At 44.9% G+C, this 24,681-nt stretch overlaps 1 protein-coding gene across 16 annotated transcripts in view; it reads right to left on the bottom strand.

Annotated features, from left to right (window-relative positions):
• The window catches only part of APBB2 (amyloid beta precursor protein binding family B member 2), a 363,075-nt gene that overhangs the window by 93,826 nt on the left and 244,568 nt on the right, over positions 1-24,681 (bottom strand). For 14 of the 16 annotated variants that reach the window (XM_035005075.1, XM_035005076.1, XM_035005080.1 and 11 more), the window contains 4 exons: positions 22,346-22,554; positions 13,925-13,987; positions 13,432-13,517; positions 13,277-13,337 (listed from right to left, as the gene is read on the bottom strand). In XM_035005075.1, the coding sequence (XP_034860966.1) occupies positions 13,277-13,337; positions 13,432-13,517; positions 13,925-13,987; positions 22,346-22,554 (419 nt within the window). The remainder of the gene's footprint in view (positions 1-13,276; positions 13,338-13,431; positions 13,518-13,924; positions 13,988-22,345; positions 22,555-24,681) is intronic. The other 2 variants (XM_035005081.1, XM_035005083.1) reach the window with 1 other exon arrangement.

The raw sequence follows: 24,681 nt of genomic DNA, 5'->3' as shown, positions 1-24,681 counted from the left end.
ACTCTCTGCATTGCCATTAACAACCATTGTATTCCCAGACATTTCCCATTTTAATTTTTTTCCTAAGGCCTGGAAAACAAACTTCTGCTGCTTGTGTTAAGCTAGGACACTTTGTAAAGCTCCAGTTGCTACAATGATTCCCAAGCTCAGGGTTTAGAGAGAGGGGGCAGGTGCTTTCCAGCAGGCATGCCTGGGACTGGCCTCCAGCTGACTTCGTCCACACAGCAGCCAAACCCGTAAACCAGAACGGCTGATGGGACTATGGGAACCCCACTACAGCACAATTTTGTGAAGAAACTGTTGGAAGACCAAAATTATACATTATGTTCAGCTAGAGCTGCAGGTTATCAAAGCATTTCTTCTTCTTTTATTTTTTTAAGATTTATTTTAGAGAGAGCGAGCCTGTGCGTGAAACAGGGGGAGGGGGCAGAGGAAGAAGCGGGGGGAGCGAGAGAGAGAGAGAATCCTCAAGCAAACTCCCTGCTGAGCTCGAGGCTGACCCAGGCTCGGCGCAGGGCTCAATCTCATGACCCTGAAATCATAAGTTGGACACTTCACCGGCTGAGCTACCCAGGCATTTCTATAACATCTTCTATAACATTTCTCTGGTCATTTCTATAACGTCTTCTTTGGTCCTCACAATAACACTATGAGGTTCCCAGCATAGGCATTAGCATCATCCCATTCTACAGATGAGACAAGCAAAGTCCAGAGAGGTTAAGTGACTTATCAAAGTCACACAGCTCCTCACCCACAGAACTGGAGCCAGAACCCAAGTCTTCCAGCTCCTACTTCATACTCTTTCCACTTGGAGCATGGCCCTGCAGGAGGGACAGTGGCTGGGTTTTCCTCTTTTGTCATTCACTGGGAGTCAACTGCCTGGGATCACCACTACAAAGCAAGCAACCAAAACCAAAAACAAAACACGCACAAAAACCATATTTTGTATTTCCTCTCAATCTCTGAAACAATCGCACATCTTCAGGTAAATTTGAGCTGGTGGTATAGAATTCCCACAACAATCACACGGGAAATAAGAGCAACAAACCAGACATGCCCACGGGGCCGTGGGAAGGCCCACCTACATGACAGGCAAGAGTCTGAAGATGAAAAGCTTGGGCTTAGAAGCCAGATTGCCTGGGTGCAAACCACGGCTCTGCCATTCACCAGCTATGGAACTGTGGGCCAGTCACCTAAGATTCTATCCCTAAGCTTCAACTAAAAATAGGAGAAACAAAAGAACACACCTCCCAGAGCTTGTGAGAGAAGAGAACAGCAGTAACACTGTGTGGGTGTCTGTCAGAGGTGCTAGATGAGCCTCAAAGACAGAAAACTGAGCATGCTGAGAATTGCCCCAAACCACCTTGGTATATTTGTGCCTCACAAATAGGAAATGCTCAATGGACATTAGCTATCATCATGATCATCTGATTATCAGAAAGAACATGGGCTTGAGAGTCTGTCTCACTCAGGTTCAAATTTTAGTTTGTCGACATAATAGATTTGTGATTTTAGAAATGTGACTTAAATTCTGTAAATCTCAATTTCCTCATCTGTAAACTGGAATAATAGTACTGCGTTCTTTGCAGGGTCATTCGGAGAATCAGATGACCCACAGCATGTCACACACCCAGTAGGGTGCTCAGCATGTGGATGGAATCAGAGGAATGTGAGTTTCCTTCTCCCCGCCACCCTCTACCATTCCCAAATGATGACAGTCTACGCTGGGCGTCCATTCATGTCGTTGTTTCTAGATCTCAACTAAAACATGTCTTCAGATATAAGAATATCTGAAGTAAGAGAGATGAATTTCATACAGCATTTTATGTTACTTACTGAGTAACACTGGTCTACAGCATTAGTATAAAGGGAAAAAACTGAGCACTGTCTAAATAAGCTCTAGGTTGCTACAGACCTCATCTGAACTCACAGCTTTAAAAAAAATCATGGCTATCATGGGAAGGGCTTTTTGAGAAATCATGTATTTTTGGCTCTGGGTTCCATGTGTCATTTACATGGGCCAACTTCCCAGCCTTGCTAGAGATGCGGCGGGGGGTCACTGCCACTCAGACTGACCATTGTAATGTGGCTGGAACAGAAAAGTGGGCCCCAGGTAGCCTGTCTGCCCCTTTCTAAGCAGCAAAACTGCTAAGAGAATGAGAGATTGTAATAGAATCCAAAGGGACACCTCTCTGCTCTGTGCCAATAGAGGGTAAACTAAAGCATCATCTGGCTAGAGATCTGGGTTAAGAACATGTTGGTTCAATAGCTAACCATAGTCTTAATGAAGTTATTTTTAGTCTGAGGGTCACAAGGTCAATTGAAATTATCTTTTAAACTAATTAAAGATATAATTGACATATAACATTGTGTAAGTTTAAGGTATACAATGTGTTGATTTGATACATTTATATATTGTAATATGAATACTATTATAACATTAGTTAATACCTGTAACACACTACATGATTATCTTTGTGAGTGTGTGTGTGTGTCTTGTGATGAGAACAATTAAGATCTAGTCTCTTAGCAACTCAGAAGTTTATAATACAGTATTATTGACTATGATCACCATTTTGTGCATTAGGTCCCCAGAACTTCTATCTTATAGCTGGAAGTTTGTACCCTTTGACCAACATCTCCCCATTTCCCCCACCCCTGAGCCCCTGGTAACCACTCTGTTTCTATGAGCTTGGCTTTTTTAGATTCCACATATAAGTGATATCATACGGTATCTGTCTTTCTCTGTGTGACCTATTTCACTTAGCACGATGCCCTCAAGATCCATCCATGTTGTTGTCGCAAATGGCAGGATTTCCTTCTTTCTCATGGCTGAATAATACTCCAGTGTGTGTGTGTGCATCATGTATAAATATGTATATACATGTATATACACCACATATTCTTTATCCATTCATCCACTGACAGATGCTTAAACTGTCAATTGAAATTATTTATGTGTTATTGCTTAGTGAACTGATCTCAAACATTGCCTTCAACATGAAGCAACTGAAATCCCATGTACAGTTGCAAGTTCTCTCTTCCACCACGATTGTCACTATCGTTCTTAAACGAGACCACCATTTTCTCTGCTGCATTGTTTTCTTTTGCTCCCCTCCCCAGTCTGATGGACCTCATCCCAGCTCACACTTAATAGCTACTGAATAAATACATGCCAGCCATGTTGAGCCATGCAAATGGCTCAAGCAAATGGATGGATGAATCCACGGCAGACAACTGTCGGTATCAGAGACTGAAAACGAGGAAGCCTGACTGTAAGCTTTACAAGCAGCAGAGCCAGGAGTGCAGGAAGAACTCACACTCTGATCTGTGCGGCTTCACGCTTCGATGAGTCCTGGGAGTGAGGGGAACAAGGTCTGCTGTCCATCTGCTGGCAGTGTTCCAGGTAGCCTGCCCCGCCAGCGTCAGGACCCCGCGGTCTTGCCCAGCTGGCCCTTCCTGGACGACCCCGCTCGGCTGGCTGAACGCATTGCCACTGCTTCTGCCCGAGGCTGCTCAGTTCTGTGACCACAGCCCCAAGTCTCTGCCTGGATCCCACAGGGCCAGGTTCCCACACCTGCTCTGCCACGTTCTCAGGACGCTCCTCTTCAGCATCGCTGCTGGCTGCAGCCCGCTCACCTCACCCATTTCCTGCTGCCTTCCTTCCGGGGAAGAGGAAGGTGCCTTTCCTTAATTAGCCTTTCCGGGCACCTGCTGCCACGAAGCACAGCTGCCAACGATGGATAACAGTGCATCTCATTCCAACAGCACCCTTCAAAACTTGGGGGCTCAACATGGCTGCCAATTCCCCGACCGCTCGTTCACGCAAGTGAAGTGACCAGACATTAATAAGGGAAAGGAAGCTGAGGTTCTGCCAGAAACACAGCATTATGTTTGGCCGTGTTGGCAAATAAAGGGAGGAAAACAGTCTTAGAAACACAAAAGCTGTCCTCTGGGCTAGGAGACAAAATGAACATCCAAGGCCGACGGCTCCATGTCCGAGAATGAGTGTCAGCTCTGCTCAGTGGGAAACCGTGCTGAACGAGGGTCAGGAAGACCGGCTTTGAGTTCTGCTCTTCCCAGATGAGCCACGCACTCTTGGGCAGATCACGTTGCCTCTCAGTGCTCCTCCCACTCCTCCTAAGGCTTGAATGAGATGGTCTGTATTTTCTTTGTGAATGTCAACCTAAAAGCCACACACGAGAGGAAGAATCTCATTCTGCCAAGACTTGGTATGTTCATCATTGGCTCTGTGCCTTGGTTTCTTGATTCAACTGTGTTGATAATGCCCTTCACTAAAGACATTTTTGTTGAACGACTGAAATGTGGGAAAGACATTTACCGCAGCTTGGATGTTCCAAAGATGGCCGCAACAAAGCCTCCCATCCTCTGTACTCAAGAGGCAGAGTGCATGTCTCCACCTTTGGTCTGGGCCGGGACCGTCCTGATCAACAGAGTATGGTAGCAATGTGGGGTCAGTTCGAGGAATAGCCTTGTCTCACCTGGTGCCTTTAGCTGCCGGCTTCTTAGAAGCCAGACACCACATGAGAAGTACACCCGCCTACCCAGAGACCATGACTGTGAGAAACCCAAGGCACAGGGAGAGGCTCTAAAAGATGAGATGCCAGGTGAAGAGAGAGAGAAGCCTAGGAGCACCGAGCTGCCAGGCATGTGAGTTAAGAAGCCATCTTGGGAGTGGACCTTCCAGCCCCAGCTGCCTCCATGTGGATCAGAAAGGAACTGCACTGGGGCACCTGGGTGGCTCAGTTGGTTATGCGACTGCCTTCGGCTCAGGTCATGATCCTGGAGTCCCTGGATCGAGTCCTGCATCGGGCTCCCTGCTTGGCAGGGAGTCTGCTTCGCCCTCTGACCCTATCCCCTCTCATGTGTTCTTTCTCTCTCATTCTCTCTCTCTCAAATAAATAAAATCTTAAAAAAAAAAAGAAAAAGAAAGGGACTGCACTGCAGAACCTTTCCCAATTCCACAAAATCATGAGCGAAATAAATAGTGGTTTTAAGCTCCCAAGTTCTGGCATTGTTTCTTACATAAGTATACAGGAACAGATAACAGAAACAATGCAATATGTAGCACTGGACAAATACGATAAACTTCCTTTTTTTTTTTGAGGGAGATAGTACGTGCATGCACCCGAGCAAGTAGGGATGGGGATAAGGGAGAGGGAGAGAGAATCCTAAGCAGACTCCACACCTGGCACGGATCCCAACCCGGGGCTCGATCTCACAATCCTGAGACCATGACCTGAGCCAAAATCAAGAGTCCGAAGCTTAACCGACTGAGCCACTCAGGCGCCCCGATGATGAACTTATTAATAGATCTGTTCCTTAAAGCATTTGCTGAAAATGAACACAGATTTACATATATTTTCAAATCTTCTGCATTTACATTTACAGAATGGGGAAGAATCACTCTGTCCTGTGTCAATGCAAGTACCCTTAGGCTTAGCATCAGCGTAGGTATCCTCTCCTTCTGGAAAACCACGTGAGCCACCCCTTACTGTCGGCCAGGGTAGATGCCCCTGGCACAGTCTCCATTCATGACATGATAAGTCAGCACTCAGAACAATGCATCGCATTTGCCTGTTTGTTGTCTGCCTCTCGAAGCAGGGAAGATATCTATTCCTCTTTGTATAAAAATAGTAAAAATGGCTAATGCATAGAGAATGCTTATTACGTGCCAGGGATAGTTCCAGGCACGTGACATATATCTTATGTTTATAATACGTCAACCCAATGTTTACCCCACTTCGTGTGAGGTGGGTATTATCATCATCCCCACTTTACAAAAGAGGAAACGGAGGTACAGAGAGGCAAGCAACTTGCCCAAGGTCACCCAGCTAGTCAACAGCAGAGTCTTGCTTTAAACCCACTCAGTCTGGGTCCAAAATCCCAGAATGCTCTTAACCATTTATCATACAGCTTCTCCTTTAGCACTGGGCACTCAGTAAAGGTGATTGATGCAATTAAGGCATCAACAACAGAAATCAAATCCACCCTTTTCATACAGATCAGGATTTCTGAAAGAAAAACTTGCGCCACATGAAATAAATGTCAATTATAAGAACTATACACAGACATAGAATCCCATACTAATGCTAAGTAATGATAATGAATTTGTTACCCAGACCAGAAATAAATCTGAATGAGTAGATACTCCTTACCCCTTCCTGTTCATCTGTTCGTGCTAATCAAGTCCGTAGCCACTAATATGATTACTTCATGAAAATCTATGCTAATAGGAACCAAGGGAGGGCACAGATAAATAAAGCTCACAGAGGCATATTAGAATTTCATGTTCATTCATCATGCGCTTCAGAAAGTTCCTCCACCAAACCCACTATCGGACTGATATGCATCACCTCCATCCCCCCTTCTCCCCCTTTCTGGGGCAGGATATACCGAAAGAGGAAGTAGACAAGCAGAGCTTCCACAAAAATCCAGCGCCTGGTTAAAAAATCCCCCAACAGCTGAGAACTGGTTGCAAATGCGCCATAACAGAGCAGGCCAGTGCTGTGCAGAAAGGCTATGTCCCCGCAGAAGGTCCACGGAAAGGATGCCTTATTGGGCAGGTTTCAAACTTTTCAGTGTTACTACTCGAAGTGTTGTGTGTAGACCAGCAGCAGCATCTGGGAGCCTAACAGAAATACAGTCCCTTGTCTCGCCCCACAACACCCGAATCTGAATTTGCCAACATGGGCAGGGAAGTCTGAAAGCACTGCAAAGGTCTGGACCATACGAGTCTGGATGACGGTGAAAAGAAAGGGGGGGGGGTGGTCTGTCCTCAAGCGATGACCTTGCAGTTCCCTCATCCATACTCACCTCTGGCATCTCTGCTACCTCTACCCAAAACACCCGGGCAGTCTCAGCTTTACCTTCACAGCTTAGGGAACCAATGATCGGGAGTGGGTGGGCCTGATGCTTTCTTGGGCTTTCAGGTCAAAAGCATCTGAGTTCAAGTCCTCCTCCACCAGTCACTAGCTGTGTGATAAATTATGCGACCTGCTCGAAGCATCAATTTCTTCTCTATAATTCAGGAAAATAAACACGATGCCTCATGTTTGTAGGAAAACTTAGCCTGTGAGTGCCTGCATGCTGAACACAGGCTGAGCGTGTGTTTGGAAAAGGGGGGCCAGCAGTCTGTCTCCAGCCCTGGAGAGCATGACAGAGCCAGTTATGCTTTCTTCCCTTCTCCATCTTTGAAGATCCATCAGACTGCACTATTCCGTCTCCAGATGCCATAGGTCAGGACTGCCACATTTCATCTGGCATCTTAACGTTTCTCAGGAACCAGAGTGACTTCTGAGATGATCACACATTCATTTCACAGAGGTGGAAGCTGAAAGGTGGAGAATTAAGTGCTTGAAACAAAATCATCCCCTTACCCAGGTCCTTTATTATGGATTTCAGAGGAGAAGGTTCTACAGGCAGTTCTAAAGACCTCTCTTCATAAATATCCTGGAAATTATTTGTTATACACTCACACGGGGGAGGGGGGTCCAAGGCCCAGGAGACCCCACCTTTGAGTGCCATTTCCACCACTAGCTAATTGTGTGACCCAAGGAAAGTTATTTACTCATCTTTTCTGGGACTGACTTTTTTTCACCTGTAAAGGAGGCCCTTTGGATCATCTCCAGGGTCACTTTCAGCTATAAGCAATTCAATGATTCCAAATGAAAGGTGCCCTTTGTGGATTTCTTTAAAGATGTAATTTTCAATATTGTCCACAAGGTGGCAGCACCCCTCCTTTACAGAAGTCCAGGCAGCGTGACACAAAGGATGAGAAAGAACTCTAAGAAACTAGCACACATTTTTCAAAGCATTAAGTTTTCTACAATTTAACTATAATATTTTATTTTAGTGTTGATCATTATCATCAAGAGTTTGGCCAGCAATGTGCTACATGCCATTAGGAAAGGACAGCTTTATGGGGCTAAGTTTGGATTTTAAGGTATTATAAGTAGGATGAGCAAAGGTCAGACAGCAAATTAATGGGAATTTAGAAATGCAAGCTACCTGATGGCCCAAACAGGGCCAGGGGTTGCCTTCTTGACAAATGAAGCACAAGAGGCAAACATCTACTAAAGGTTCGTGTATACAGGAATGTTAAAGGGCGCCTGGGTGGTTCAGTTGGTAAAGTGGCTGCCTTCGGCTCAGGTCCTGGTCCTGGAGTCCTGGGATGGAGTCCCACATGGGGCTCCCTGCTCAGTGGGGAGTCTGCTTCTCCCTCTGCCCCTCCCCCCCGCTCGTGCTTGCTTGCTCTCTCTCAAATAAATAAATCTTTAAAAAAATTTTTTTTCACATGGAAAAGTAACACAAAAGAGACAAAGAAAAAAATGATTAGAGAAAAAGTATTTGAGATTACAATACTGAATAAAATTTGAAATTTAAAATGCATAGAAACAAAACAATGTGGTACCCTGAATTAGACCTGGAACAGAAAACGGACATTAGAAGAGAAACTGGTAACATCAGAATAAAGTGTTTAGTTAATTGTTTCGTGCTCCTGTTAATTTCTCAGTTTTGACAAATGTACTATGGTTATGTAAGACGGGACATTAGGGGACGCTAGGTAAAGGGGATTTGGGAACTCTCAGTACTATCTCTGCAACTGTTCTGTATATTCAAAATTATTCCTAAATAAAATTTTTATCTAAAACTTTCATAGAAAAATATGCATCGAGGAAAAAACAGCCAAGAATGGACAGAAACAAGAGAGTTTCATGAAGCAACGTCCTGTCTCGATAATTTAAGGAGACATTCTAGAGAACACAGTAGCTCAGGTGCAAGAACAACTAGGCTGCATCTATTAAAATGACAAAACCTAGAGTAAAGCGGGCGGTGAACAAAGAGGTGTATTCTAGGACATTACTGGTGGAATTACGTGCTGCTGGATCCTTTCTGTAAAGCAGTTTTGCCACAGGTGACCGAGCCATACACCGACAGCCTCTGACCCAATAATACCTGTCCTAGCAACCTACAAGGAGGAAAAAAGTCACCTAGTTTTATGAAGTTGTTGCTCCCATGGCCACTGGGTGCCTAGATGGATCACAGTGCTATTCATTAAATGCAGTAGTAAATATCAATGGAGTTAAGAATGACAAATCTGAGAACTGTGGAAAGGAACATATGAAATAAGTTTTTTAAATATTTAATTAATTAATTTGTTTATTTATTTATTTACTTGAGAGAGAGAGAGAGCACAAGTGTATATGGGGGGAGGAGCAGAGGAAGAGGGAGACTCCATGCTGAGCGTGGAGCCAGACATGGGGCTCGATCCCACGACCCTGAGATCATGACCTGAGCCAAAATCAAGAGTCGGAACGCTCAATTGACTGAGACACCCAGGCACCATGACATATAGTATCCTAGATTGGGTCCCGGAACAAAAAAAAAGGATATTAGTGGGGAAAAAAATGAAAAACTGAATAAGGTCTATAGTTAATAATATGGTATAAGAGTCATTTATTAATTTTGATTACTGTACTCTGATTATGATGTTATTAGGGAAAGCTAGGTGAAGTAGGTATATGGGAACTCAATCTCTGTGACTCTTCTGTAAATCTAGAATCATTTTAAAATAAAAAAAAATGAAGACCGCAGAATTATACACAAACACACCCATCACTATCAACTACAAAAATAATTATTGTACAAAAAAGTAGGTAGGCTTGAAAAACATTTTCAGAGTTTTAAAAATACTTTGCTCTTGGGGCGCCTGGGTGGCTCAGATGGTTACGCGTCTGCCTTTGTTTCAGGTCATGATCTCCAGGTCCTGGGATAGAGCCTCATGTCGGGCTCCCAGCTCAGCGGGGAGTCTGCTTCTCCCTCTCCCTCTGCCTCTCCCCCTGCTTGTGCTCTGTCAAATAAATAAAATCTTTAAAAAGTAAAAAATAAAAAAACTTTGCTCTTTGGGGAGGGGGTTAGGGAGGCGCATGCGTGCGTGAGTGCGTGTGTGTGCACGTGCGTGTGGGTGTGTCTGTGGGTGTGGTGGGGGTGGTGTGGTCATTTTATGTTGGCATCGCTATTTAGAGGTTTCACCGAACAACTGATTGTCAAGGTGCCCAGACTCACAGTGGCTGGAGAGGGTTTGCAACACCCACATCCTGATAGCCTGAAAATGATTTTAATTTTTTTAGCATGTTAAGTTTCACTTAGGAAGAAAGACATGTTCTATAATAACGTTTTAGTAATCAGCCCTTAGGGGCTATATTTATAATTCCATGGCACATGAAATTAATTATTTTCCTAAAGAAAGGATACTTTCTGCTTATCTGGGAGGCACTCAGTTTTCTAGTTTTTGGCAGATTGAAGGAATGTGCGGGGTCATCTAAAGAAATAACTTACTTCTACAAAAGAACTTGAACATCTAGAAAAATCCAGGTCTTGCCACTCCTCCCTTCTTAGGTGCTCTAGGTGACATCAAACAGGCATGAAGAGGGCAGGTGGTAAAGGACAGAGGGTGCGTGTGTGTTGTGGGGGGACTCCTCCAAAGTGACTTCACTGAAGTCAGTTCCAAGCTCACTGGCTTTTCCAAAATTGGTAAAGAATAATTTCATTTAGGGCTGCTGGATCACTAGAAAAACGGTTACACACCATCAGGACTGGGAGGCTTCTGCCTCATGCACATTGTGATTCATATGACATAGGGTTCTAAAACCCTCTGCCCTCTCACCGTGCTGCGGGGTCTTCAACAATGATAATGACAGCATGGGGACCTTCAGAATCCAGGGCGGGCGGGGTGGGTTGCCAACATCTTTTCAGGATTCTGAGCTGTCCTAGGGATTTGTCCTATTCACCCTAAGAATCCTCGATGTAAATAATCACCAAGAGGCACAAAAATGAACCTGCAGGTCAATTTCCATAACTGTACAGAGTCCTATGATCTGAAAAGCCTTATTTTTTTCTTCTCCCTAGTCCGATCTTTTCTTTTTTTTTTACATTTAAAAAAAAATTTTATTTATTTGTCAGAGAAGGGAGAGGGACAGCACAAGCAGGGGGAGTGGCAGGCAGAGGGAGAGGCAGGGAGCCTGATGCGGGGCTCCATCCCAGGACCCTGGGATCATGACCTGAGCCGAAGGCAGACGCTTAACAGACTGAGCCACCCAGGCGTCGCGCTGGCCTGATCTTTTCTGACTCTTGTCTATTATCCCAGTACAGACAGATGCACTGATTATTTCTTTACATTTTCTGTGCCTTTCAAAAAAACGCATTTGTTCTCATAAGTTTTCCAAGACCTTCTACAAAACAAAGTAGGATATAAAATAAATAATACGATACATGTATTTTTTTGTTTAGAACTCAGTCCAGCTTCGGTAACTTATGGCAACACGGAACCTCCTTATTAACAGGGACAAATGCATAATAGGTGTTCAACAGACACGCGGGCACTAGCAAGGGGCAGGTAAAGAATTCAGCGAACAGGACCACTGAGAGGTAAAGAGAGAAAGCACAACTTGGGTCATATTTCAACCAGGCCTCCTGCTCCTGGTAACCAATTCCACCTCCCCTCTCGCCTCACCCCTCCCCGCCCAGTCTCATCAGCTTCACGCGGCCATCACCCCGCAGCCCTTTCCCCCTCCGCCTCCAGCCTCCGCCGATAACCCTTGTTAAGACACCTGGGCGCAGAGCAAATGAGTCCCAGCCCGCCTTCCTGTTCTACTGTACCCGCTCCCTGCCATAAAACTTATCTTTAAAGGCCAGCACGTTAGCAGCCCACGGACCTATTCAGAATGCGCTGGCTTGGGGATGGCCTTCACCGTGTGAGGCTGTGCTGAGCACGTAGCCGGGCAGATAAGCGGCGGCGGGGCGGGGGGCGTTCAACTGCGAGCCCCGATTCCCACAGCCCTGATAACAGCATGGCAGTTTTTAGCCGAGGAGTCAAGGTTTTGAAACTGCATGGTGTTTCCCCATTTAACTACTACTAAGGGAGCTTATTGGCTGTTTTATTCACAGACACCGATGATCAGCTTCGGGAGTGAGAAAAAATATCGAGGACCAGCTACATAATTTGCAAATGGAAAGGTAATATGCAGAATGAAAATGCAGAGCCCCTGTTCAAAAGGCAGGGGAAAAATTGCCATAAAAAGGGCTGAAAGAAAATTGTTGCCTTTCTTCTGCAGTCTTCACTCATTATGGTGTGTTTTCCTTGGTATTTAAAGTCATGCTCTCTCGGGCACGGGACACCTACAGGGTAAGTGCAGACCTGCAGGGTAAGCGCAGACCCTCACAAATGCCCAGGGGCCCTGCCCGCTGCCAGGGACCAACACCTTCTGGGTTCTCCATCCCCTGAGCTGCTGGACTAACGCACCCACGCCCTGGCCAGGAATGGGGAAACTGAGTCAGGAATACCCCTTTCCTGTGGACCCATCTCCCCTACTCTGAGGTGCAGCAGATGGGTGACCCTCAAGTATACCCCAACATCTGTGCCAGAACAGACCAGGAACCCAGATTGGGAGTGGGCTGAACTGCCCCCCACCAACACACCACTGTGCTGTCAGCCGGGGCTGGGTAGGCCACCACTTTGCCCTCTCTCAAGATGCCATGGGAGCACGTGTGTCCCAAGCCAACTCACCCCATGCTCCCAGTGAGGCCCCTACTGGCAGCAGTGACTGCTGGTTGGAGGCAGGGATGAGGATGTGTGGCAGGGCCTGAGGTGCCGAGGAGGAGGGGAACAAGCAGTCAAGAACCTCTCAGGGAGGTAGGGAGATAGCAGGACTGTTCCTAAACCAAGGCTCCAGCTCCCTGGGGCATCGCCCCATTGGACGTCGCTTACAAAAACACAAATCCAAAGATAAGAGTATTAAGAATTTCAAGATGGCGACCACACCGCATGAAAGCCCAGGCATGGGACCCATCATAAATAAGGCCTGTGTTTGAGAGAGATGGTGCAGGTATGAGGCTGTTCTGGAAGAGGTGGGCGTGAGGAGCCTCGTACCACCTGTCGATGGCCCCTCCCGTTGCTCTGCAAGGCTTCTGAAGCCCACTCACTCGGACAATAATTGTAACTTATTACATTGTGCAAAGAACTGAGGTAGTGAGATATGGGCACAGTGTTGATGGTTATGGAAATCCTCCCAAACCTAACGTGGCCTAGGGATTTATTTCAAGTGTTGGGGAAGTTAGCAAAGAGAGAGGATGGAGGAATAATTCCTTAGTCAGTGGCTCTGGGTTGACAGTTTATAAAAACTGAGCCATTTCCAAAGCCATTACTTCGATGCAAGAACATAACCTGGCGGCTGAAAGCACGTTTCTTACAAACCTTGGCTTCTGGGTCACTATTGATACCGCAAGAATCGTCATCATCAGCACGTGGGGCATTTCTAGAAAGAAAAATGGAAAACTGGACTTAGAATTCTATTGTAAACTCTAGCTGCACGAAGCCACACATTATGGCAGGTCCTTCCCATGTCCTACCTGAGTTTCAAAGATGCATAGCGGAGTGTTGCTCCTTCAAACTCTTTTAAACTGGGGTCCGGGTTAACTGTGGCTGCATGCAAATCCTAGGGGAAAACAGATCCCTGTTAATGGAGAAAGGGGGGAGGGCCTCTGACTTGGCCTCAAATATCAAAGGGGAGAAAAGTCCTCCGGGCATGAGGCAGAGTGTATGTGAGCTTAGGCAGAAAAAGGGCATGCAAGGGCTGCTGGATGCTGGCTCAGCGCAAGCCCCGGGTTCTTACAAGAAACAGGGGACCTGGGGCAGTCAGCTTGAAGTCATTCACAACAGGACACATCACAAAAAAAAAAAAAAAAAAAAAAGGCAACATGTGTGTGAGCTGGGCATCCCTAGCAAGCCCCATCACGGCATCCCTGCAGAATGGATGATATTCATGAAGAAGAAAAAGATACAGCCACAGCCATGCAGAAAGGACAAAATATTAAATGATCTAGAATCTGACAATATACTTGCCTTCCAAATGTCACTATTAATCTTTCCCCCATTCAGAACAGCAAAATCACTCCATGGCTGTTTCTAGACATATAATTATTCACATAGGAAAAAGCACATTCATTTAAAAGAAAAAAAAAGGAAAGAGGAAAAGAAAAACACAAGACACTGTTGTTAGCATTGATATTCACAGGACGGGTTAGGGAACAAATTCACTCTACCAGCAACTGGTTAGCTGGCTCTAGATCTAGATTATCACCTGAAGCCTAGGGCGGGAGGAGAAAGATGGTGCTCGCGTTACTTACCACAGAAATGACTGACCAGCGCTAGCAGTCAGTGTTAGATCTTCTAGACGTGGCCTTAAGCTCACAGATTAAATGCCTAGTGGACCTAATACCACGGGAAACTTTCTCTCCCGGTAACCAAACAGAACTGTCTTCTGGAGATGGGAGCAGAATTAGGGATGGTACCTGTCACTGTGAGGATTTGAAAACGGGGGAATGTCCCCGGTCAAGGGCATAAAAACCTGGGGCTCAAACTATTTTCATGTAAAAGAGAAAAGGACAAGGAAAGGGTAGGAGGGATAGTAAGGAACGCAGCCGGACGTCAACATCTGCCGAGATTTAACTGACCAAAAACAGCTCTCCACGGTCTAATGTAAAGTCTTCCAGTTCGTAAGAAGCTCTGCCTCCTTGCCACAGAAGCTTCTTCACAAATGAACGTTTGATCACGAAATGATTTTGTAAGCAGAATCCTAGAACAAAGCATGAAGCCTTGCCTTGTTGGGAAACCACTCAGAATAGATCTTTGAATCTAAACAGCCCTTTCATTGCCCTCAGACAACAGGCAAGGTTGTTGGGTTTTTTTGTTTTTCCTTTCTACCACAGTGAGTGAATATCCAGATATTTTTCATGTAACATTTGGGGAAATAAATGAAGCAAACAAAACCCAGGGACATGGTTATGAATGCGTTCCACTGATGCGTCGGGCGAATCACCTCTTTCCTCGGATAATAAATCAACAGCGGAGACTTTTTGCTCCAGTCGCCTTTCAACTAAAGCGCTCTGAAAATGAGACGGGAATGGGGACCCATGATGTCTGCTCACGACATCAGTATAATTTTGAAACCCTCTCAGAGCAGAGGCAGAGAAGGTCAGATGTGCCGAGCGTTGAAGAGACAGGTGTTCCTTCAACTCGGCAGGACGTGACGAGCGCGGAGCCCCTGCAGATGTAGATCTCTCGTCACCACTGCAGAGCTGGTGTCAGTCGCTTTCCTTTTTGGACTAAGCACCCGAACTGCAGTTTTTCGAAATAAAGTGGAACTTACACCACTGTATCTACTTTTTAAAAAATAATCTCTTTTACTGAGTGGAAGAGCAGGAGTGCTGCCTAGCCCTTCGCCTCTATACTCCATCCCCCGAAGCGGTGCTCAGTTTTCACCGAGGAGAAAATTCCTAACACAGGAGGGTCTTAACGTGTTAGCCCAGGAGAGCTGGGAGGCCCCCTGAAATCGGGGTGGGGTTTTGTGTGTGTGCGTTTTCCTGGGGAGAAGATCTCCCACTTTTCCCATATTTCCAGAGGGGCTGGTGACCAAGAAAAGTTTAGAATCACCCTTGTAGGGGGACTCATATGATAAGGACCTGAAATGTCAAGAATTTTAAGCTAGAATTTCTTTTTTTCTTTTTTAAAGGAAAATAAGCCTATTTGATCCCAAATCATCATCACAGTTTACATGTGAGCAATATTTGTTTTTTCATTGAACTTGAATGTTAAAAAAGGGTATCAGATGGTGAATTAGTAAGACTCCAGGTAATTATGTTCTCACAGAGCAATTAAAAAAAAAGAGTGGGTGTCTGACAAGAGGAATCTGAAATCAAATTATCCCTCAACAGGCATGGTGTGGGGACAGGATAGAAAGAGTACTTTTTCAAAACAAGTATTCAGAAAAGTCTTCAGCATTTAATTAAAATAGTTCCCTGTATGCGTGTATGGTTTAAAAAAAATTTTTTTAATGTATTTATGTTGGGTCCCTGTAATGTAAAAGTTGATTATAACTCTAAAATTCTATGAATCCTGCTCTTATGCTACGGAGACATGAGTCAGCTGGCAAACTTCCAACAATCACCTCTTATGGAGTTAAATAAACAAAGGTCGTATAAAGCAATTTTTCAAAAGCTAAAATAACATGGGGACTCTTAAAGAAACCCTTTAGTACAAAACTCAAGTATGGGCTAAGAGAACCTATGTTATGACTAGGACAAAAGACCCTTTTCCCTCCTATATCTAACAGCACTCGTTTTTAGAAATTCTCTTTCCTATAGAAGTGACCATAATTTTTCTTTTTTAAAAAATTAAGGGCAACAAAATCTGTCTTGCGTTTTAATAACCACATATTCTATTCATCTAATTTTTTTTTTTTAAGAAAAAAGAATACAACATTTTAGCTAATCTTTTTTTTTTTTTTTTTTTTTAAAGACAACCCAAAGAGATTGTTTGGTTCTACAGAAAGTCTGTAGTCTGCATGGCGGGAGTGAGAGATGAAAGAAGAGATGAGACAAAGAGAAAGACAGTGAGAGAGGGAAAGGCAGGTGGGCACGGGCCTCAGGAGGGACAAAGATGACAGACAGGGAAAAGGCTAGTCAAGGAAGAACAGAGACCGTGTTCCATGAGCGATGACCTCTCAACTGATAATTTTTCAGGCAATGCAGCTAAATCTTTGCACAATGGAATGTTCTGGGGCCAGAGTTACAGGTGGGGACATAGTCTCCTGGGGCTTTTTTTGACCTTGACCAGGTGAAGCACCCCTTCCCCTGATCAAAGTGATCACACTGAGTTCTGGGAGAGCCTTGGAGCCTTAGCTCCTCAGAGGTGGTGATGTCCCTGGGGAATGACCCAGCCCCTGGAGCATGGTGCCTATCATGACCCTTCATGACCTTTCAGCATGGTGCCCTTTGTGACCATACAGCAGAATCTGTGTGAGGGTGGACCCACTAAGGGAATCCAATTGTATAACCTTAACTATGGAGGGTTTTCTTCTTCCTTTTTTCTCTTCTGGGATCTCAGAAAGCAATTCTACAAATCAAATGAAAGTGATACATTGTCCTTCTGCTGAAAAAAAGCTAACACTGGAGTGGATGATGTCAACAGGAAGCTCTTGAGGATGGGTCCAGGGGGACGAGAAAGTTTCTAAGAAGTGATATCAAAATGTAACCTGGAGAGCAAGCGTGGAGGGTGAACCTGCTGAGAACCAGGCAGAGAGGAAAGCAAAAGAATGTCCCCTAGTGACTTTGACAGGAGCTACATCATCACCTCCACATGCGTGAACTTCAGAAGTTCTGCTGCAAAGCCTGGTTCAGATCCTGCTTCTGCTCTCATCTGCTCTGTGACCTCAGTTCCTTATCTAGAAACAGGGCTAAGAAGACCTCACCATCAGGGTGTGGACAAACTGAGATCAAGAGCGTTAGCCCTTAGCATAGGGACCGCCTGCCCGAAGGTGCCCAAGACATGGCAGTTCCCCTATCCTCCGCTCTCTCTTTCCAGGGAGGAAAAAAAGGCCATTGGTAAGAATAAAAAACTGGGGGACCTATGGACTATAAAGTGTTATGAATTATGCTTCTTAATCCTCTTCTGTCAAGACCTGAGCCTCGGTACATGTGGCCTTGATGATAAATGCAGAGCACCCAGAATCCTGGAACTCTAAGGAACAGGCCATGTGATGTTAATGTGCACTGAATCCATAGATGTGTGCACATTTTTTAACTTCTTTTTAAAATGCTTTCTGTGTTTTGGTGGATGGTTTGTCACGCAAACATAACCCAGAGAAGTAAAAAAAAAAAAAAAAAAGAGTCAAACTAGTAAACAGATTGCCAAATACGTGTGCAATTAAATTCATCTCTGTGAGCCAGAGGAGGGTCAGGAGACCCAGGGCTCTGATGTCAACTAAGAACCTGCTCAGCTACGACACTGGTTTATTCCTTCATTCAGCAAACACGTAATGAGCTTCACCATGTACCGGACACGGTGCCAGGTGCTGGGGACACAAGATGAGGGGGGACAGGTCCTCACCCCCACTCCCCCCCCAGGGAGGGAGACTGACATGCCACAGTAATAATACTATAAAAAGACACTATGGAATAAAGGGCTTTGAAAGTGGAGGGATGAGAGCAGTAATTCCCAGGAGAAGCTGGGATGGGTCCAAAGAGGAAGTGAAATATAAACAAAGACAGGGATACTAGATTCATTAGAGGGCCAGCTCTTGTACTTACTCCACAGAGAATTACCTGGAAAGCTTATGATAAGGGCAGATTTCCAGGTCCCACCCATAGAGAATCTAGCTTAGTGGCCTCGGGTAGGGACCAAGGAATCAAAATATTCTACATGCCTCAGAGCTCACCTTGGCCACCGGCCTTGGCTCACAGGCTGAGAAACACTGCCATAGCATTCACTAGGCCCTTCTTGAAGGTTCTCGCCAGTCATGATTACTTGATTGGGTCAAGAGTTCAGAAAAAAGATGACAGAATAGCTCCTTTGTGTTTTCATCTTATTTCTAAATGTATATGAAACTCCACAGGTTCTAATGTAATACACGGAATTTCCCCTCCCAGGGAGTTAGCGGCTCAGGGCCCTGACAGACCCCAGCAGCAATATAGGAAGAACAGAGTGAATTATGATCCAGATCACAGTTCTGAGAAACAATTCCCCATCCCCTTGCTCCAGACGCACTCTCTCCTCCATACTTCTCTTCTTAAGGAACTGGGAAACACCTTCAGTTGGAAACATTGTAAGACAAGACTTGCCTACAGGCCAACAGTGATTCATAAAAATACTTAGTGTGGCTCCTTTCTTCTAAAATTCGACATCCAAGTAATTTGGAACAAATCGATGGATTGGGGAGGGGAGGGGGAGATCACTATGCGCCCAATTTCAATAGCAAATGCTTCCTGGCCAGTTTATAAACTTTAGAAAATACTGCTGGCGTGCACAGAGGAAACATTACCCACTGCGCTTAGCACTTCCCCAGTGAGCTCTGGGATGTGAAATGTAAAAATTTCAAACTGTAAGGAAGCTTTCAGTACAAAACTTTCATGAAGCAGAGTCAACAGATTTGGGTTTTTTTTTTTCCCCCTAAACGATCTCAGGGGAAAAGCTGAATAAAATATGCATTTTTAACATCACATATTACAAGTTTCTTCTCGTCCTTAACATTTTGCTTTCTCTAATGGTTCCAAACTAGTATGAAACAGATTCTATAGAGATCAAAGAAATGGTGTCAGGGAAATAATCATTTCTCTTCCACTGTCATTAGCACCTGAGACAATGTTATCAAGAGAAGTCATTTTCTAGAAGGCTCTGCATAGGACACCGCCTGCCCTTGGGTTGAGATGAAGAGCTGTGAGACTCGCCAAGCCCCCCAATAAACAGAACCGTAAAACCCGGGGTGGGGTGGGGGTCAGCAGACCTTCACTGAAGCATAGGTGTGTGACCTCGAGCAAGCTTCACCTCTCAGTCTTAGTGTTGTCAAATGTAAAAAGCAAACGACAACGATAGTACTGATGCGTAGGGTTCTATCAGGAGTCATGGGATAAGGCACGAGCTTGACACCATAAACACTCCATTACCTTTGGTGCCTCTGGTTTAATATCCATGTCAGCGTCTAAACGTCCTGGGTATACATACGGCAGGCTGGGTCTTACCCCAACCCCCCGTCCTCTTCTCTCTACCTGCTCATACGTTTGCTTCTAGGATTTTAACATACTGCCTTAAATGTGCTCGGTTCTTGGACATAATGGCCTATGTACACGGGGAAAATGCGTATGAAGTGAACAATCAAAAGGCTGATCAGAACAACATCTAGTCCATTGGTCTATTGAAGTGCTGGATAGGAGTGGCGCTCTCTCTCTCTCTCTCTCTCTCTCTCTCCCTGAAACTTAAAATGACACATCCTTTAACAAAGTTCCTTGGAGGGATAAGGGTCAACACAATGGCATGGTCAATAGCAGAAAAGAGGCACGAGACAGACAGCAAGGTGGGAATTCACACAGTACCAGGGGGCAGAGCATAGGGTCCAGAGTCTGAGAACTAGACACATGCCTCTCCTACACCAGCTGCACGGTTACTGAACTCACTGAGCTTTAGTTAACTCTTTTCTTAAGTAAGGAACATATCAGCTGTCCTCTCTGTCTTGAAGGGAACAAATGAGATGACATTTATGAAAATACACTGAAAGCCACACTAAATCATGAATGGCAGCAGGGACCCTGAGCGCTGTGGATACATTAGGGGAACACTGAACCCACGGAGAGGAAGCAAGAAGCGAGGGCCATGGGACAATCTGAGCCTGGGAAGGGGCCCTGAGAGGTAGCTAGGACAGGAATGGGAGGCAGGTGTAGAGAAGGGGAAGAATAGGCCCACGTGGGCATCAGGAGGAGGCTCAGGGATTACAGGTGGACTCTGCTGCCTGACCATCGTCCCCAGGGCCAGCTGCCTACCTGTGATGCATTCTTCCCAAGATTTTCTTCAGAAAACATGGAAATGAAAACCTGCCATATTCATCGAAGAAATAAAAATCCGAGTCCCATAAACCTTGGGCTGCCCTCCTTGGACTTTACCACACCCACACCTCGGCCTCAGGAGGCAGGCTTTAAGAAGAACTTCATTTCTTCTACATACAGAGGACAAGAGGTTCCCAGGACAAAAGCGACATCTCAAAGAGAGTCTGATCTAACTTCTGGGACAATGAGAAAGCACAGTAGGCTGGAATCTCAAAGCCAGGGAAGTGGAGTGAGAACAACCCTGGCCTAAGATTCAGGAGCATTCAGGATCTCTGAGTTCTAGACCCAGCGGTGTCACCGGTCACCGTCCTGTCTGTGCCTCAGTTTCCCTGTCTGTAATGTAGGGATACTGGGATCAGCTGACCCTTTCCCATCCTAGCATTCCCTGGTTGTAGGATACTCCCATGTGAAGATGGTTGAAGGGTTAAAATAGGGGAACGAAGCCCTGGAATGGAGAAAGAGAGTCTAACAAAGATGCCAAGAGAAAGGATGTACAGGTGAGAAAAAGAGCAGAGGTGGTGTCCTGGCTGGCTCAGCTTCTGGGAGGCTACTCGGAGGTCCAGGGCATAATGCCAAGATACAGTTAGGCTGGGATGGGAGGAGGACTCAATGTCATGCTAAGCTCCTTGAGGTTCATCTTTGTCCCCCAGCGCACCTAACAAAATGAGTAACTGAACGGAATTTGCTCAGCGAAGAGGAACATGATACTTCAATAAAAAGTTACCAAAGCTGCCCAGTGATAAGCAACAAAATCCTACGTGGTTCAGCAATAGGGAAACATGTGCCTGATTATCAGGCTCATGTGCCAACCAACCAAGGCTCACCCCAACCCGTCACTTGAAAGACGGAGAATCTGAGGCCCAGGCTGGGGAAGGGAGATGCTGAAGCCCTGTACTAGGAGGAATGGGCTTGGAATGTAGGTCTTCCTGCCTCCCAGAGAAGAGCAAGTCAATAAGCCTGGATGTAAGAAACAAGATACTGTCTCCTTTCAAAGCCAGAAAGGCTGAGAATGGTTGCAAGAACGCGGAGGAGTTCTGCCGGGGAGAGACCCAGTTTAGATCCCCTCCAAGGCCTCAAGGTCAAAGAACATAGGTTGTTGAAGGAACAAAAGACTGTGGTCACATAGGCAGATGTGCCTGTGTTAGCATTCCAACTACTTTTCTGGAAAAAGCCATCGCTTAATTGTGACCTTTTCCAACGGCCACACTCTTGAATATTTTGTTGTCGGGATTCACAAAGGTTCGCCGCAAGAATCTCTGTACTAATAAATACCACAGTGGAATTTTTTTTCATGCCTCAATTCTTTGTTTAAACATCACATTTCCTCCTTGGGGATAGCAGAAATTTATGCTGCTATTTATGTCTAAAATCATGTCACTTCTGCGAAATAAACAGATCCTTTAAAAAATATATAGAAATAACGCACTGAAGGGCTCTCAAGGGTTATTCTTGCAGACATCCCCTCCATGCAGTCAAATGGACCCAAGGCTAATAAGAGATGCAGTAATTATAACACTTATGGCCAAGAGACATTCTTCTGTGTGTAAATATTTTATGGAGCAGCACCATGCGAGGGCACCTGCAGAGTAAAATATCGGTTCAGTGAGCCCCAGGGAATCTTAACCACTTCTCATTAATCAGCCTCCCTTACTTTCTATACCTAGAATGCGGTTTTCAAGAGACCAAAAGCCACGAAAAAATGAAAACACCCCTGAACGATGGTATTAACGCTATTTACACTAAGAGGAAACATTTTTGGGTTTCAAATGCATCATGCATGATCATCAAAAAACTTACCTTGATGACCTGTTGGGGCAGAAGCAACAAGTCTAAAGAGAAATCACAAGTCACATCCACTCTACTAAGCTGTTAAAAAGATACTCCATTTTACCTCGTGCTCTGGGGTGGGAGATGGCGTTATAGAACTAAGTGACCCTTTCCTAGAACCATGAAGATCAGCTGGGATGGAGATGGGGCGTTCCCACTGAGTCGTCCCTGTGGGTATGTGCCAATAATAGGTCCCAGCGATGTCGTTGATTCTCTTCCAGCCAGGCGGCAAATCTGGATCAGTCTGAAAGGAGTGATCACTCCATATATCTGCTGGGAAATGGAAAACAAGAGGGTTTTCTTAAAAGAGGAAACAATTAAAGTGTTCCATTTTTGGCACTAACAGTCCGGAGAATTCCATAGGCAGATATATCTGTAGCACTACTGAGAACTAACGCCATCCTGTGGACACAAAGTATGGTAAAGGGGACAATATGGAAAGAAATAAGAGAACTGGAAAGGAAGACTGACACTTGAGAATACAGACATAAAGGACCCATGATCACGTCATCTTACAGGTTCAAGAACACGATGAACAAGCTAAAGCTCCATTAGCCAAAATCAACTACCCAAGCAAAATTTGCAAGGTTACACACAAAATCTACTGACTCCTTTACAAATCAGTAAGACTTACCTGTTGGCATCTTATACCATTCTCAGCAATGAGTATAACTCTCATTTTTTTAAACCACTCCCTGTAAATGAGTACTGTATTTATATCTTCTTCCCTTTGCTTTCACAACTCCTCCCATTTGACTGTAAACATCTACAAAGCAGTGATGTCTTTTGTAATACTCTAGAATTCTAAATTGTACACAGAAGATTCCTAAGGAAGGCAGACCAGAAAAGCCTTGGAATTCAAGACTGGTAACATAAATTCATGAAGGAGGGTGGGTGTGGAATACAACAGAGAATGGTGGGGATTGTGGCAAACGAAAGCAGGTGCAAAGTCCGAAGGTGTTCAAATTTTAAAAAAATGATGTTTTAAATATTGGGGGGGGCGGGGAGAATAAAATACATGTGCTGAGCAATTTCAGCAGTCCCTGGCCTGTATCAATATTTTATCAGTTTACTGGATACTGATTTGCTTTTCAGAATCTCATTTTGGCCTTCTTTCAGTTGAATATGAGATGAGTTGCAGTGCCTGAGGAAAGAGGAGAGAGAAGGATGTAGAGGAGGAAATCCACAGAGACAGAGGCACAATGGGGAAATCACAGGCAGCTGTATCAACAGATGCACGTAGGCAGTAAAACTTAAGAAACCTGTGTTTCAGTCAGGGGATCACTTTTTTCTACGGATCAGGCCCTTTCCCGCGGAGCTATTTGCAAGAACGGGGGGGGGGGGGGGGGGAATGCATCACAGTGATTCAAGAGAGAAGCACGTGGGCCTTGCTCTGTGCAAATGTCACTGCATCACGTGGGCAGGGGTCACTGCCACTGTTACAGGGGCAACAAGGAGAAAAGGAACCAAACAAAGAGGCTGATTAAGACTAAGGGCACAGATGTGCATTCATGCGCGTGTTTGGCATCCCAGCATTCACTTTTCTCATTTAAATCTGCCAGAGGCAAACTGCCACTTGTCTCAAATTATGATGGAAATTTCACCTCCCCCCACAGGAAATTAAGCATAATTAAATAATTTCAACTTACCCCAAATTTTCAGAAACTACTCGAAACAAACATGTATACACTCCTTTGTCCTGTCTCCTTTTTAGGGGGTGGAGGGGTTGTTTTGGTCTTTTGCATCTCAACTGGGACAGGAAAAATAAAATACATGGATGTCTGGATTAAGATGGAGAAAATCCTACCAAGGGTATTTCCTTGTCCCATTCTAGTGGCTTACAGAACCACGCTTTGGGACTTGAAAGGACATAAAAAGGATGCTAGTTACCATTTCTGTGGTTTTTGAGGTCCGAGGGCCTGAGTTTTATACCTTTATCCTAGTTGTCTCTACAGCTGGGACATGAGCAGGTATCAGAATATGGAATCATGTCAGACCAAGGACAGAAACCAAGATCTCTGCTGAGATTTTGTTGGAATAAAAATTAAAAGGGGATTTATTCCATTGCTAAAAACTGATAATGGTGATATGATTATGATGGAGAAAGTAAGGTCGGCAATTCTACAGTATTATTAACAGTTCCAGAAACATTTACAGAATCCCTTCTGCATCATCCCACACTGGGTTTTAAGGGATGTAAGCCCTGTGAGGGCAGAGACATCATATCTGTCTTGTACATCATTAGATGAGTGGTGGATGGATGGAAGGAAGGAAGGAAGGAAGGAAGGAAGGAAGGAAGGATAAATAAACAAGGAGGAAGGAATGAATGAATGAATGAATGAATGAATGAATGAATGAATGACGTCTTTGAATGATGGATCTTAGCGAAAGAAGAATTCT

Source organism: Mirounga leonina, unplaced genomic scaffold (assembly GCF_011800145.1).
Source record: "Mirounga leonina isolate KUSES-001 unplaced genomic scaffold, KU_Mleo_1.0 Mir_129, whole genome shotgun sequence".
Taxonomy (NCBI): domain Eukaryota; kingdom Metazoa; phylum Chordata; class Mammalia; order Carnivora; family Phocidae; genus Mirounga; species Mirounga leonina.
Note: the sequence above shows the minus strand (reverse complement) of the source record. Positions and strands in the feature narration are given on the sequence as shown.